A 16,012-nucleotide genomic window follows, 5' to 3' on the forward strand; every position below is an offset into this window, starting at 1 on the left:
TTTTTTAATTTAAAACTTCAAATCAAGACAATCGGCATCGCAATGAACAAAATTTTGCTTATTTTAAAAGCCCGTCAGCTCAAGTAAGAAGCAGAAATCATGCTCAGTGTGTTGCCGTTTGAATTTACGTTTTTTTTTAACTTACAATGTTACAATATGAAAAATCAACTTTTGCACCAAAAATGTACTTAAAAAGACTAAATTTATATAATTTTTAATAAAAAATAACAGTAAGAATCGCATACATTCTTCTGTTTGGTGAAAAATTAGGTTTATTTGAGTAAATAAAAAACCTATTTTAGGATGTTTTGTTTTTAAAATTCCAATAATTTTTCATAATAAAATTAAATTTCTTCTGCACACACTTCGAAACACAAAATTTAAATAAAATATTCGTGTTTAATTTAAAAACGCCGATTTTGTCCAATTTAAACTGCTTTTTCAAATCCTCGTAAAATGTAATGAAGAAAATGTTCTTGATTACAATAAAATTTTGCCCTGAATCGCAACTTTATTAATTGATCAAAATTTCGGGCGGAAAATTAGCGACCCTGATTTGGGGGGCAGGGTGTCCCCCACCAGCACGGGCGGTGCCCCCACCCCTGCGGATGCGGCTGCGGCGGCAGAGGAGTCTGGCGATGCGCGGCGGCGGCGGCGGCGGCTCCTCCTCCCCCACCTTTCCACCCACCCTGGCGTGTGTGCGGTGCCGGGGCCGAGCGCGGCCGGCGGGCCAGCTGACGCGGCGCTATAAAACCGACGGCCGCAAGGTGGGGAGCTTTAATGCACCTTTGCATCCCGCGCAACACGCACGCATCAGTCAGAGCAGCTCCTCGGCGGCGCGCGCGGTGACGAACGAACGAGAGATTATAATTCTTCGTGTCCCAGTTTGTTTCTCCCACTAGGCGCGGCGGAGCCCCCACTAGAGCCGAGCCGAGCTTGCTGGAGATTGTCGAACAGTGTCCGTCCGTCCGTCCGTCGGTCGGTTGTGTGCGTCGAGCGATGCTGGTGAGCGGGTTGGTGTTCGAGTGGGCGCGCGGCTGGCTGCGGCCCGAGGACGCGTGGTGCACCCTGCTGGTGTTCGCGGCCGCGCTCGCGGTGGCGCGCGCCGCCCAGTTCCTGTGCGAGCTGCGCCGGCTGCCGCCCGGCCCGTGGGGCGTCCCCGTGCTCGGCTACCTGCCCTTCCTCAAGGGCGCGCCGCACCTCCACTTCCACCAACTGGTCGAGCGCTTCGGCTCCATCTTCTCGGCGCGCCTCGGCAACCAGCTCGTCGTCGTCCTCAGCGACCACCGCACCATCCGCGAGGCCTTCAAGCGCGACGAGTTCACCGGGCGGCCCCACTCGGGCTTCAGCGACCTCGTCGGCGGCTACGGTCAGTCCCGATTTTTGCTCACAAAAATTAACACAATTTTCCTGGTTTCGATTTAAAATCGGCCTTTTACGTTCACTTCCGCGCGCGCGTTCGAATCTCCGGATGCTGCGCCGGCGAGCATCTCCGTCCAAACAGTTGCATACCCCGTAGGCTGACGCTGACGTTTTTCTTTCTTTTGCCCGCGCAGGAATCGTCAACACCGACGGCAAAATGTGGAAGGACCAGCGCCGCTTCCTGCACGAGCGCCTCCGCCACTTCGGCATGAAACTCTTCGGCTCCGGCAAAGAGCAAATGCAGACCCGCATCATGGTGAGTGAATCAAAATCATTCCTTTTTCTCAATCAAATTTAGTTACAAATTGTTCCTAGCTTACGATAAATCCATAGAAAAATCGAAATTTATTCCGTTGGGCGATAAAAGAATTGCAAAATCTTCAGCTTTAAAATCTTAAAATTATTCATGACGAATGTAAATAAATTTTATTCGAATTTGTGCAGGCCGAGGTGGAGAGTTTTCTGCGCACCCTGGCCAAGACGGATTCGGCGCCGACCGACCTGAACGAGCCTCTCTCCATGTCCATCTCAAACGTCATCTGCTCGGTGATCATGAGCGTGCGCTTCAAGCAGGAGGACTCGCGCTTCAAACGCTACACGCACCTCATCGAGGAGGGCTTCAAGCTCTTCAGTTCGGCCGCCGCCATCAACTTCGTGCCCATCCTGCGTCTGCTGCCCGGCATGAACAAGGCCTGCCAGAAACTTGTCCAGGTACGCAATTGAAAAGGGAAAAAATTCGGGCAAATTTTTAATTTTTTTTTTTCAAATTAGAACCGCGACGAGATGGGCGAGTTCTTCCAGGAAACGGTGGACGGACACCGCGAGTCCTTCGACCCTGAGAACATGCGCGACCTGGTCGACACGTACCTCATGGAGATCCAAAAGGCCAAGGCCGAGGGCCGCGACGGGAAGCTCTTCGAAGGCAAAAACCACGGTAAGCGATTCAGAAATTCCAATTTTTAACAAATTTTTTATTTCAATAACCAGAAGTTTGCTTATATTATTTAATTTTTGGCGCCAAAAATTTCGATTGTCTGAACATAGGTCAATTTTTTGTCATTTGTTATTGGTTTTTTTGGCTGTAGCTCTTCTGGAAATCGTTTGAGAGAGAAATGTTGAATACAAGACTTGTAGAAAATTTAATTTTGCACACTTTATGCATTTAACATTTTCATCTAAATTCAAAGCGGCAAAAGTTATCAAAGCGAGAAGGTTTAAAAATATGCGATTTTCTCCCGTGAGAAGAGAACATCATTTTTCAACCTTTCCGCTCATATAACTTTCATCGCTTTAAATTCAGAAGAAAATTTTATATACAAAAAGTGTGCAAAATTAAATATTCAACAAGTTTTGTATGAAACATTTTTCCCTAAAATGATTTCCTGAATAGCAAGAGGTATAAAAACAAATAAAAATGGCAAAAAAATATGTAATTTTGTTCAAACAAACTTTGCGCTCTGCCCGTGCATGAAATAAATTCAAAATGATGATCAATTTTTTCATTGAAAATTAAAATAATTTTTAAATTTTTTTTTGCAGATCGGCAAATGCAGCAGATCATCGGCGACCTTTACTCGGCCGGCATGGAGACGATCAAGACGACGCTGCAGTGGGCCGTGGTCTTCATGCTGCACCACCCTGAGGTGGTCAAGAGCATGCAGGAGGAGCTGGACCAGGTGGTGGGGCGCAAGCGGCTGCCCAACCTGGACGACCTCCCCTACCTCCCCTACACCGAGTGCGTCATCCTCGAGGTGCTGCGCCGCTCCTCGATCGTGCCCCTCGGCACCACCCACGCCGCCACCAAGTGAGTTTTTTCGAGAAAAAAAATTAATTAAAAATGGATTTAACCTTTGCGTGACCTTCGCAGGGACGTCTTCCTCGACGGCTACTTCATCCCCAAGGACACGCAGGTCATCCCGCTGCTGCACGCCGTCCACATGGACCCCACCCTGTGGGACAAGCCCGAGCAGTTCCGGCCCACGCGCTTCCTCAACGCCGAGGGCAAGGTCACCAAGCCTGAGTTCTTCATGCCCTTCGGAGTCGGTCAGTTCCGGAATTTTTTGAAAATAAAATTTAATTTCTCAATTTTTGGTAATTTTTGCTTCAGGTCGGCGCATGTGCCTGGGCGACGTGCTGGCCCGCATGGAGCTCTTCCTCTTCTTCGCCTCTCTAGTGCACACCTTTGACCTCAGGTTACCCGACGGCGAGACCCTGCCCAGCCTCAAGGGCAACACCGGCATCACCGTCACGCCCGACAGCTACAAAGTGAGTTGGAAATTTAAAAAAAAAATCGAATTTTTTTTCTAATTTGTTTTCCTTCCGATTTGTTCTCAGGTCTGTTTGCTCCGGAGGGCGGCCGAGTTTGACCTAGTGCCGAGTCCGAGCGGCAAACTTCGCAGTGCTGGGAGCCAGTAAGTGAGACTCACGATTCTCGAAGCAACATTCCTTATTAGCGCTGAAAGTTCCTCAACTCATCGTATTTTATATATTTTTGTACATCCATCGCCCTTCTTTTTATACCTCCGCGCGCGCGCGCGTGTGTAAATATTTATTATGCATTAATTGTTGCTCAACAAGTTCCATGTACGATTTAAAAAAAAAAGAAAGAAAAAAGTGCCATATTCAGCAGCCCCATCGGATTTCTCTCACATATATATTTTGCAAGGCCAACATTCCACGTTATTGTGTTTTATTCGTCAAGTGTGTTGGCTGTGTAATTATATTATTTTACTTCCTGTCAGTGTTCAAACATTTTCATGTAAATAACACGCACTCCACGAAATCCTATCGTAAGTTTAGTTGTCGCCAAAAGTACTTTTATTGAATAATTAATTAATTCGACCAAAAAGCGAGACGAACCCATTTTCCATTATTTCACAATTTCTCGGGCGAAGAAACGCGCAAGCTAACTTTTGACTAGTCACAAACGCGTTCATACAGTTTTTTTTTCCAAATGAATTCAAATCGGTGTTCGTCCTTTAAAAAAAAAAAAATTGCGTCATTTTTCAGCGATCCCACCTATCATCTCATGGTGACATACTTTTTTTTGCATGTGATTTATATATATATATATATATACAATTGTAAATGAAAACTTGTGTAATAATTTAGTAATTTATGTAAATGTTCCGCGTCAGTTACCGCCAAGACCGCATGCGCGAATCTCAAAACAATATTCGAATCCGAAAAGGTGGCAATTTATTGGCAAGGAAAAGTCGCTTGGTTTTTCACTCCCCCCCCCCCCCTCCACGCACACACACACTTGCTAGTCCATGTCGAACGCACACAATCAGCCAGTTTTCCAATTCGCTCGCGCCCGGGCTTGGTGGACATTTTTTAGTACAAATTTTTTTCCCACATACCTGTGTGTATTTTTAATTTATTGTACGATTATTTTTTTTTCTCTTTTTACAACATTCCGCGTGAAAAATCCTCTTTTCTCCGACGATAAAATGCCATTGGATTTGGAGAACCGCCATTTTTATTTTTTCAAATTTTGTGTGTCATTTATTATATGTAAATAGTGTAAGAAACCGCAAAAGTGTTTTGTAATAAATCCTAAGTGCCTAAGTATATATGAAAAATAAAAGAGCCGGCGAAAGAGCCGAAGACGAATTGAAAATGACATTTTTACTGCATTTGAAAAACCTCTCTTTTATGTAACTCGCAACAATATTAATGAGCAATGGCGCAAGCAGGTCGTCCCACTCGGCGCGCTGCTTGTTTATTATTCTCATTATTGCGACACGACGCGCGAGAAGAGGCCCAGGTTCAACTCTCGATCAAGGCTGAATCGTGTAAAAAAAAAAAATGAAATAAAAATAAAATGAGACGCCGCACCCTTGAATTCCATCTCTCGGCTCATACTCGACTGAAATTTTCCAGAGAAAGCTTAACTAAATATTTATTTGGGATTAGAATTAAAAATCAACGCTTTGAACAATATTATATTTATTTAATTTTCCACTTGCTAAGGTTTGCAAATATATATACAAATCGTAAATACCGCAGCGTGCAGGATTAATCGAGTGGTGTTGTCACACACTCGGCGGCGACGCTTTTCCAGTGAAAGTCCCTTTCAACCTGACGTGCAGGTACTCACAGATGACATTTAATATGACACACGCAACCATACAGCAAACAACACACAAGGCTCGGGAGAGAGAAAAAATACATGCACTTGAGCGCCTTCTCAACACTTGGATTCGCCTCGAAAGAAAATTTTAACAATTAATTTAGTTTTGGTTGCAAGAAAAACATGAAATTTATCAATTCATATGCAATCTGCATATAAAGAAAAATAATTTTATACTGATTAAGTTACAAGAATTTCAAAGGATTTTTGTAATTTTTTTTCTGAAACCCTATATATCGAGTCTTCTTTTATTTAAATTTTTCTATTTAAGTTACAAATTTGAAAACAACTTCATAAGACTTATAATTTTGCAACGCTCGGCAAACTATTCTATGGTGATCAAACGTGTAGGAACACGTTCAAGGTCACTTTCAGCTCTGTTTGGACTGAAAGTCCAATTTTCGAAATGATCATTTCCTTTGATTTTTTTTTTGTAAGTATAGGAAAAAATATCGCCCATTTTATTTGGAATCTACATGTTTAAAACCAAAAGTGGGGGTTTTATTTAAATTAAACTTGAGTAAATGAAATTTTGCCGTGGATTCAGAAACTGAGCGAGAAAACCAATGCTTGGAAAACGAAATAAAATGTCCAAATTTCAACTTTAAATTGGAAATTTTAATCTGTTTTAAAAATAATTAAAATTTTCAATTAAAAGTTTGGAAATTTGGACATTTTAATTCGTTTTCTCGCTCAGTTTCTGAATCCAAGTTAAAATTTATTTTGAAAATTTAAAAGGGCAACTGGAATACACTTAACAACGCAAGCACGACACAACTCTGCACTAAAAATTAAAAAAAAATTACTAAAAAAATACACACACTCACAAATTAACAACATTGAATAAATGAAAATAATGCTGATTTGAATGTTGGCATCAAAGATTAATATTTTGTTCTAATTTTCTTATAAAATAAAATGAAAATATTTCACTTTTCATATTTACCAAATCGATTATAAATAAGACGGGCTACATTTTTCCCATACCTCAAATTAATCGAGAATTCATTTCAAAAATTTTACTTTCAGTCAAAATTTAGCTGAAAGTGACCTTGAACGTGTTCGTACACGTTTGTTCACAAATGAAAAGTTGTCGGGCGTAGGAAAATAAGCCAAAAATAGTTATTTGGAAGTTTTTATCTTGAACAGAAAAATAAAAAACTCGATTTTTTAATTTCTCGGAAAAAAATTTGCACATTTTGTAACCTCATTGGAAAAATTACCAACCTATCTATGTGTCATTTTTTGATCTATGCAGTTGTAGGAAATTAATCTCAAATGGTCTAAAATTTTATTAATATTTCTTTTCATTGTATTGCAATTGCGAAAGATTTGAGTTTGATTTGGAGTGACGAAGCAAATGCACGCAGAAAAATTATAATGAAAAAAAATGCGCGACGAGAGAGGCAAACGAGCGACGAGATTGTCGCCTGGGCTCGAATAAAATGTGAAGGCCACTGATTATTGAGCGACTCTTTCTGCGCCGCCGTTTCTTCACTTAGACCAAATCGCCAGACCGACGCGCAATTGCCCAAAATAAAATCCTCAAGTTCGAGATTGTACAAAGTAAAATTCACGAATCGATTTGAATTGCAGTTTTGAACGCACAAATGAAACCGCCTGGAACCGCTTTTCGACAAGTTTGTTTTGTGTTTTTTTGAGAGCGGCGCCTGTTTTGACACCTGCATGAATTTTCGATTTGTGTATAAATCAAAGGAGGTGTGGCTCGAAAAGCAAGTTGTGCGCCTTGGGATTGAGCGTGATGCCGCAATCGCCCTGCAGCACCGCGGCCGCGTCCTGACCGCCGCCGAACGACACCCTGAAGTTGAAGACGACGCTCGCGGCGAACGCGAACACCATCATGCGCGCCAGCTCTTCGCCCAGGCACACTCGCTTCCCTGGATAAACAGAAAAAAACAATTGCTTTGAAAGTTTTGATACTTAAAGTGGGACAAAAGGTGAATTTTTTTATTCCTGAATCGTATAGAAGGTCAAATTTCATGACCAAAGTGGAAATCGCGATTGGAAAATTCGCACTCTGAAGGATTCAAACCAGGTATTGCGTTTTCCCGCCAAAATCATTTGAACCTCTGCAAAGCCTTTGATAATTAGGCTGTTTTTAAACTCTGGTGGTTTTGAATTCAGGATTGACCTTCTTAAAGGTTCAAATTCCTTTGGCGGGAAAACGGTGAACCCCTGGATTGAAAATTTTTCGTTTTCACAAAACCAGCGGCATTTGGGTTATTTGAAAAATCTCACCTGATTGGAAGGGCATGAAGTAGTCAGGTTTGGAGACCCTCCCCTCTGGGGTGAGGAACCTGTCAGGGTTGAAGGAGTCCACGTCGCTGCCCCAGAGCTTGGGGTCGGTGTGCACGGCCCACTGCAGGGGCATGATCATGGTGCCGGCCGCGATTCGGAAGCCGCCGATCTCCACGTCCTGCGATTCGAAATCGATAAATCGTTACACAAAAGTGGGACGCGGTTAGAAGCGCACCTGAGTGGCGCCGTGCGGAATTCCAGTGGGCACCACCGACCGCAGCCGCTGCGTCTCGGCGATGGCGGCCTCGGTGTAAGGGCAGCACGGCAGGTCGCTCATTCTCAGGTTGCGCTCGCCTTTCAAAATAAACCGCATTTCAAATCGATTGGGAGCAAATCCATTCCAGGTTCAATAATGATTTTGAGCTGAGGAGGGGAAGTGAAACAGGGTATGCTGGTGGAAATGAGTCAGGATTTGAGGGGAAACAGGGACAGGGTACACTGTTATTACTGATTTTCCCATCCTGTAGGAGATGGGATGGGATTTAGGAGAAGTAGGGTCAGGGTATGCTGATTTTAAAGACCGGGACAAAATAAATTGGACCAAAATCCAGTTTTTGCGATTTTTTTGGCGCACCTTCAGGTCTGGAGAACACGGCCGCATCCAACTCGGACTTGACCCTTTGCTGCACGTCAGGGTGCAGGGCCATGAAGAGGAGGAACCACTTGAGGGTGGCGTTGGTGGTGTCGAAGCCGGCGCCGAAAACGTCGGCCAGCGAGTGCAGCATCTGCGGCTCGGTGAAGGTGCCCAGGTCGCCCGCCCGCACCCTCAGGGCCACCTCCTTCAGGTAGCGCCCTGCCAGGTGCGAGTCACCGTCTTGCAGACCCGAGTCCACGTGCTGCTGCAGCAACTTGCGGTACAACTCGTGCGACTTGTTTTTGCCCTCCAACAGGAACGTGATCGTCCTCCTCAACTTGGGCACAAACCTTCAGGGTCAAAAGGTTAAATCAGGGCGAGTTGATAGTTGACGTCAAACAGTTTCAGAGCTCAAAGCCCAGGTTTGATCTGACCGTTCAATTGGTAAAATTTTGATTGATTTTTTTTTTAAATTCTATAATTGTGAAATGTTTTGATTAAAAATTAACCTTTTTTTGTAAAGTGAAGATAAAAATTCTCAAAAATTCTGTACACGGATTAAATGATTTAATATAAAATTAAATTAATTCATCCTTTGATTTATTTCAGTTTTCTCGATGATAATGACCTGAGCCAGGGGAGGAAGTTGAGGGGGCCCGCGACGCCGATCATCCTGGTGCCCTCCTCCTGCAGGTGCTGCAGCCACAGCCAGGTGGGGTCGTCGCGCTCAAACTGTTTGCCGAAGACGAGCGCGTAGACGAGCGAGCCGAGGCAGTGGTTGAGCAGCGGCGCCGCGTCCATCGGCGCCGGCGGCGCCCGCCCGATTTCGTCGACGAGACGTTGCGCGCCCTGGAAGACCCTGGCGGCCAGGGCGTCGCGGTTGCCGCCGAATTTGACCATGCCCATGCTCTTGAGCGCGGCCGTGGTGAAGCGGCGGTGCTCCTTCCACCGCACGCCCTCCGCGCAGATCAGACCTGAGCACACGAAAAAAAATGAAGTCACGCACTTCAGTTCAAGGACATGACGGACGCGACCAGTTGCATTAAGCGCGCCTCATTATGCAGCTCTTTTATTGGCGCGCGCGCGGGTGAAGATAAAGATTAACCCGCGCGGTTCATAAACCTTCTAGAATGATCGCGCGTCGCAGAATCATGTAAGAAAGAAAAATGTGAAAGAAGTTTTTTATGCATTTTACTTTTTAATTCTAGCAACCAAAATTTATACGCATTCCTCAATTTTAAACGGAATTCAAGAATAATCTCAAAGTGCCTGAAATGAATATGATGAAAATATTCCAATTTTTTTCTTTTCAGATCAGATTATTTTCAGTCATTCAAATACTATTTGAATTTAAATTCAATAATATGTTCAAAATGACAGGGCGCATCTTTTGGCTATCTCCGATTTTTGGTCAGGTTGCCTATTTTCAAGGGGCACAAAACTTTATCTTTTGACCTTTGCCAGGGTCAGTGACCTTTGTCCTGGAAACTTGGTACCCACTGAGAAAAGATGCCTTGGGTCATCAGCTCAAATCTCCCACCGAGAAAATTAAAAAATCTTCACCCGTATTAATTTGACAGCAATTTTTGTAAACCCTTTTTTAACTCCGGCAGCCATATTGGAATTCGACGAAATATGATTTTATTTCGATAATTGTGTATTATAAGAACTAAAATACAAACTTTCATGCCGATTTTTTTTAGCAGAGCACAATCAAAGCAAAAAGCTTTATTAGCTTCATTTTCTCCAAAATGGGAAAAATGCAAGAAAAATTTAAACTTTTCTCAAACTCCTAAATTTTCAAGCAGCCCGGGGTGGAAAAATACTTGACAATCTGTATTCATTTTCACCAAATCAAATTCAGTTAAACAATTCTTAGAGAAATTTCACATGAGCGAGCCAAATTTGACCCAAATTTCTGCTTTTCGGGGAGGATTTTTCTGCCCCGATTTAGTTCAATCGTCTTAATTATGCAAGTCGAGGCGGCGCCAGGCCGCGGGCCAAGCGAGGAATTAATCCGCAAACGCCGCTGCGTGTTTTTGTGTCCCTGAGTGCAGAATCGGAGGCGCAGATCAACAACCTTCGTGAAAATTCCGCGCCAACCGGCAGCAAAAGAAAGAAAGAAAGGGAAATTATTTGGCGGCCGACCGAGTGAGTGCCTGCGCGGGTATGCAACCCGTTGGACCAATTCAAAACCCGCTGGCCTTGATCTATCAAGTTTGGTCTGCCCGCCGCCGCCGCCAACAATAAATTATTCAAACTCGACGCGTGATTCCAACACGGACGATTCTCGGATTCGCCACTTCCTCGAACGGCGGAAATCGAACGAATGAATGAATCGCGTGCGAAATGAATTGTAATTATATTTTAAACAACCTGAGAAAAGTTTCAATCAATGCCAGTCTGAAATTTTTACACATTTTATGAGATTTTTCGCCGTCAAGGTAAAAAAAAAGTACGTTTGAAAAGTGGTGTATTTTGTAATTTTTGGATTAATTTTACCAACTTATCTCGAATTGGACAATTTTTGGCGCCAAAAATTTCAATTTTTAGAATAAAGGTCATTTTTTTTGTCATTTTCTTATTACTTTCTTAAATCTAGCTCTTCTGGAAATCATCTGAGAGAGAGAGAAATGTTTCATACAAAACTTGTGGAAAATTTAATTTTGCACTCTTGTTGTAATTAACATTTTCTTCTTAATTCAAAGCGTCAAAAGTAAGAAATGTTCGATTTTCTCCCATGCGGCTAGAACATCATTTTTGAACCTTTCCGCTTATATAACTTTTTTCGCTTTACATCCAGAAGAAAATTTTAAAAACAAAAAGTGTGCAAAATTAAATATTCTACAAGTTTTGTACAAGACATTTTTTTCTAAAATGATTTCCAGAATAGTTAGAGTTAAAAAAAAAACAATAAAAATGGTAAAAAAATTGAACTTTGTTTAAACAATTTGAATTATCGGCGCAAAATATTATTAGCAAACTTAAAATAAGTTTTTGAGAGCTTATTAAATTTCCTATCGATTGCCGTCGGTTTCATGTTTCTACAAGGAATAGAAAAATTACTACAAAAAAAAAATTCAAAAATACGCCACCTTTCAAAGGTACTATTTCACCTGGGACGGGGGAAATCGAAGGAAGTCTCAGAAAACGCGTCTCAAATTAGGTGAAAATTTCAGACTGGAATGAATTCTCCCACCTTACATCATAATTTTGCTTCCTGGCCATTTTGTGGATTTGGTATTCAGGGCGAATCGCTCAGGTGGTTGGCCGCGCCGAGGCGTATAATTGCGCTTGATTGATGCTTCACGGTCCGTGACGCGTTTTCACGTTTACGGAAGGTCAGGTCCCATTCAATTTACTAGTCGGCCGGCGGCGCTCGCCACGATTTTACCACCAATTTACGCACTTTGCTTCGTCCGCCGCCCGAGAACCAAACAAATAAAATGCAACAATGAAATCGGTCGGTCATCAACCTTGGCCGAAAAAGGACGCGCGCGGCCCTGAAAAGCGACGCGCAATTCCTTCTTTCCTAATATTCGTCAAGTCAGTGCGAATCAAATTAATTTCAATTCAATAAATTAAATTACAAATCCTTTGTTAACCGGAAAATGTTAATTTGACTTTTTAGAAATTCGCCATTCATTCCTGAATCGCATTTAAAAGTAAAGAAAAAAATTCATCTTTTACTCGACGCACTTTGAAAACAATTATTCCACAATAAAAACTTGTTATTAAAAGATTTTCTCAATTTTATAAAGATTTGATTATGTTTAAAACAACTTTTTTTAAACAAAAATTGATTCGTTTGCTGAAGTTGTAGCCGAAGTTAAATAGTTTTTAAAATATTTGAATCAAACGAAAGTATAGAAGTAAAATGTGTGTCGACCAAATGAATGTGTTCGTTTCAAGTGGCGAGAGCACAAGGAAGCGGCGACTATATTTGCAGGGTTGTGCAATTTCAATGATCCATTCAAGGTGAGGCTGCGCGCGAGTGAATATGTCAATTAATCGCAGGATTGTCCTTGGGTTAATTTCTTATGGCATCGCAGGTGCAGCGCCAGTCAACAAGGCACACCTTCTTGTTGCAAAATTTTTGCACCTCTCAGTCAGCCAGAGACGGCATCGAACCAACGACCCTTTGTCCGACCAAAGGACAAATAAACGTGATTTTTTTTTGTAATCTTCAAACTAAAATGTGTTCTTTTTTTTAAAAAAAAATATGAACATTTACAATTTCATTATCACAATCAAATGGCAAAACAGTCCCAAAATATTATTTCTGCTGCTTGCCTTTAAGAAAAAAATTTGAAGTGAACCACATTTTCCAACATTCCTGCTTTTCTAGAGCGTTTCCTTTTGGATTTAGAAGAAAGTTGCAAAGACATAAAATGCGCAAAATTAAATTTCCCACAACTTTTGTTTGAAACATTTTTTTGTAAAACCATTTACCCAGCCGGAAAATCTATTTTAGTAAAAGTTTAGGACAAATTTTATTCCAATTATTGGATAAATTCCAATAGAGGCTGGGCCAGAATCAATAAGGGCATCTAGGCCAGTATAAAATTCATCTTTTAATTAATTTTTCCAGTGCTGCCACCATTTTTATCTAATTTGACTGGAGTAAGGTGGAATAATTCGTTTTCCTCCTAATAAGTGATTTAATTAATTTCTAAAATCACCATTTGATCATTTTAAAAGCTCATCTGAGTATTTTCTTATTAAATTTTGAATTTAATTTTTTAAACAATTAGTTTTAAAATTCTCTGCAAAATTCCAACTAAAAAAAAACGCTTTGAAAAGCGAAAGTTTCTGTTTTCTTGTTGGCATCGAAGCGATCGTCTGAGGTTCCACTGCCCCCAATAAGCGCCGAAATAAATACTTGCCGGGAGGACAAGAAATAAATTTGGCGCGCGATAACAATGGGGACGTTTTGTTTCAAACGCAAAAACTGGTTGTTTGCGACGACGCTCTATAAATTATTATTTTTGTCTACCGCAGACTCTCGTTTTTCTCGGCAAAGACGGACGAGATTTATTTTGGACCTCGTCTGGGCGAACGAATTGTGCGATTTTCGGGCGGCCTCGCGGGGTGCCGCGGTGCAACGACACTATGGAAGGCCAAGACCCCTCCTCCCGCGCACTTTTATTTTCCATCTCGCTCCCGTGTGCGGCCTTGGAATTTGCATGCTCGAAACACGTTTGCAAATCATCATCATTCTTCCAATCGGCAGACAAAAGGGAACGCAAAAGCAAGCGTGAGAAAAAAAACTTGCGAAAAGTTGCGAAATTTCGCGCTGCAAATAATGACGCGTCAAAAGTTTTACAAGGAACTCTCAATTATGCATTCGCGCACAACTTGCCCTTTTCACAATCACGTATTGGCTATAAAATTTCTTATTGTTATGAAAAAAAAAGGAGAAAAGGAGACGATTTGCAAGATTGTGAATCTTATGGTTTGAAAACAAAAGCATTTCAATTGAATTTTAAATAATTACAAGATAAATTTTCATCAGAGCTGAAATTTTAATCGGTAAAAGTCATAATGTCAGAATCTTGATTTTAATTTTTACAAACTTTTTACTTGTAAAATAACTTTAAAAAGCCATAACTTTGGTTCTTATTGACTCTGACACGTAGTTTTGTGGTTCTGGTAAGACAAAAGTATTGTCTAAAGATAGAAATAGTAAGAAATTGTTCAGACCCTGTTTTGTGACCAAAATATATTCATAATTCGGAATAATATGAAACATTTGTTCAAAAGTTTTACTAACATGGATTTTCCGGCCAGGATAATTGTTTTACAAGAAAATTTTTCAAACAAGAGTTGTGGGAAATCATTTTCTGCACATTTTATGAATTTACTATTTTCTTCCAAATCCAATAGCAACAGCAATAAAGGAGAAGGAATGATTGAAAATGTAGTTTTCTTTAAATTTTTGTTCAATGCTACGACCTGAAGGGCAAGCAGCAGAAAAAATTAGATAAATAACAACTTTTATGGCATAATTATTGTGAAATTTAAATTTTAAATGTTCTCTTTCTATAGGAAAGGAACACATTTTAAAAATGTCATCTTGAAACTAAATTTTGGTATTGATTCAATTTCAGAATTATTTCTAAAAAGGCCATAAGATTTGGTTCTAATTGACTTGGACACATTTTCTTCATGGTTTTGCGGAAAGAAAGAAAAAAATGTGTTCCACTAATAATGAGAAATCTTTCAGACCTTGTTTTGGTACAAAATAAGATATCAATATTTCACAATAATAATAAAAAATTCGTTCTAAGGTTTGCTAAAATGGATTTTCTGCTCAAGGTAATTATTTTACAAGAAAATGTTGCAAACAAAAGTTGTAGCAAAATTAATTTTGCACATTCCATGTTTGAACCATTTTCTTCAAAATCTAATAAAAAAAGAATTAGGAAAGCAGGAATGTGTGAAAATGTGATTTGCTTCAAATTTTCGCTCAATGTTAAATCCTAGAATTATCAAAATCGGTTGAAATCGTTTTTGGCAACTTGATCACTTGATGTAATGAATTTTTAATTCACTTTATTTGGCATAAATAACAGAAATTGCAAATAAATTATATTAATTTTCAAAATTAATTAAAATTTCTCATAAAATCCCCTTGGAATTGACATAAAAAAACCAAAATAGAGACAAATTGCCATCAAAATTAATTAATCAAGCAGTTTTTAATCAATTAATTTGGGTTTGTGACGGAAAATATCGTTCAAATTGAAATGGAAGGTGACCCAATTAACGAAAACGTTGGGAGAGATTTGAATGGTGGGTTTTTGGCGGATCGCGAGGAGTGACCGTTGGCGCAAGGCCACGGTCCAGCGGCGTCTCAAGGCCGCCAGTCAATGCCCTCGCCCGCCCAATTGCGGGTCAAAACGCGAGGGCAACAACTCGGGCCAGCAAAAAATTAACATTCGTAATTCGTTTAATTAAATAAAGCATCCTTGTCGGAGGCAATTATTTCGAGATTAACAACGAAGGGAAAAAATTTCGCCGAGAGATCAATCAAATAAATGGTCGGCGAATTTTGACGTGCGATCTTCAAACGCCCTTTGCAAAGGCGTAATTTTTCTCTGCCCTTTATGATAAGTGCATCGAGACGTGGGAAATTTACTTAAGTGAAAAAAAGGTATAAATTAGTTCTGTAAATAGGGCAAGGCGACAGACACACGCGCGACGCTTTTCATTTCACACAGATTTTTCCAGAGAGAACTTGTTTTCAGTGAGCACTTGATGGGTTGATGATCGCGTCTCATCAAGCTTTTAATTTATAATTTTATTCAATTATCTTCAAAAATTTCAATAAAAAATTTCTTGTTTTGAATCAAACTCTTTTCAAATGGAAATGAATTCCGAATTCTATATAAATAATTAATTATTTTATCAAATTTTTTTTATAGTCAAATTAAGTCCGGTAATTTTGCTGATTTTTTGATTGAATTTGGTTTTATGAATTGAGTGCGTTTTTTTTTAAAATTTTTTGCAAGGCCAGACGCATTGGGCAAGGTGCAGGAGTGCTAAGTGTTAAGTAAGTA

General features: G+C 40.6%; 2 protein-coding genes across 3 annotated transcripts in view; one reads left to right on the forward strand and one right to left on the reverse strand.

Annotated features, from left to right (window-relative positions):
• The first annotated feature begins 772 nt into the window (after positions 1-772).
• On the forward strand, positions 773-5,037 carry LOC132203976 (cytochrome P450 18a1). Its single transcript, XM_059632157.1, has 8 exons — positions 773-1,369; positions 1,557-1,678; positions 1,867-2,133; positions 2,194-2,356; positions 2,962-3,226; positions 3,290-3,465; positions 3,530-3,687; positions 3,757-5,037. The coding sequence occupies exons 1-8, from the start codon at positions 1,000-1,002 to the stop codon at positions 3,835-3,837; spliced, it is 1,602 nt and encodes a 533-aa protein (XP_059488140.1). The 5' UTR covers positions 773-999; the 3' UTR covers positions 3,838-5,037.
• A 328-nt stretch (positions 5,038-5,365) lies between these two features.
• The window catches only part of LOC132204112 (cytochrome P450 306a1), a 28,577-nt gene continuing 17,930 nt past the window's right edge, over positions 5,366-16,012 (reverse strand). For both annotated transcript variants that reach the window (XM_059632386.1, XM_059632385.1), the window contains 5 exons: positions 9,079-9,424; positions 8,451-8,800; positions 8,052-8,170; positions 7,817-7,994; positions 5,366-7,455 (listed from right to left, as the gene is read on the reverse strand). In XM_059632386.1, coding sequence (XP_059488369.1) covers positions 7,268-7,455; positions 7,817-7,994; positions 8,052-8,170; positions 8,451-8,800; positions 9,079-9,424 — 1,181 coding nt within the window. In that variant the 3' untranslated portion in view covers positions 5,366-7,267. The remainder of the gene's footprint in view (positions 7,456-7,816; positions 7,995-8,051; positions 8,171-8,450; positions 8,801-9,078; positions 9,425-16,012) is intronic.

The sequence above is a fragment of the Neocloeon triangulifer genome, unplaced genomic scaffold (assembly GCF_031216515.1).
Source record: "Neocloeon triangulifer isolate White Clay Creek 2 clone unplaced genomic scaffold, ASM3121651v1 ptg000020l, whole genome shotgun sequence".
Classification (NCBI taxonomy): domain Eukaryota; kingdom Metazoa; phylum Arthropoda; class Insecta; order Ephemeroptera; family Baetidae; genus Neocloeon; species Neocloeon triangulifer.

Coding starts and splice junctions, on each gene's coding strand:
- LOC132203976 (XM_059632157.1), top strand. CDS start 1,000: ATGCTGGTGAGCGGGTTGGTGTTCGAGTGGGCGCGCGGCTGGCTGCGG. Junction 1,679..1,866: donor AAATGCAGACCCGCATCATG/GTGAGTGAATCA, acceptor GAATTTGTGCAG/GCCGAGGTGGAGAGTTTTCT. Junction 3,466..3,529: donor CTTCATGCCCTTCGGAGTCG/GTCAGTTCCGGA, acceptor TTTTTGCTTCAG/GTCGGCGCATGTGCCTGGGC.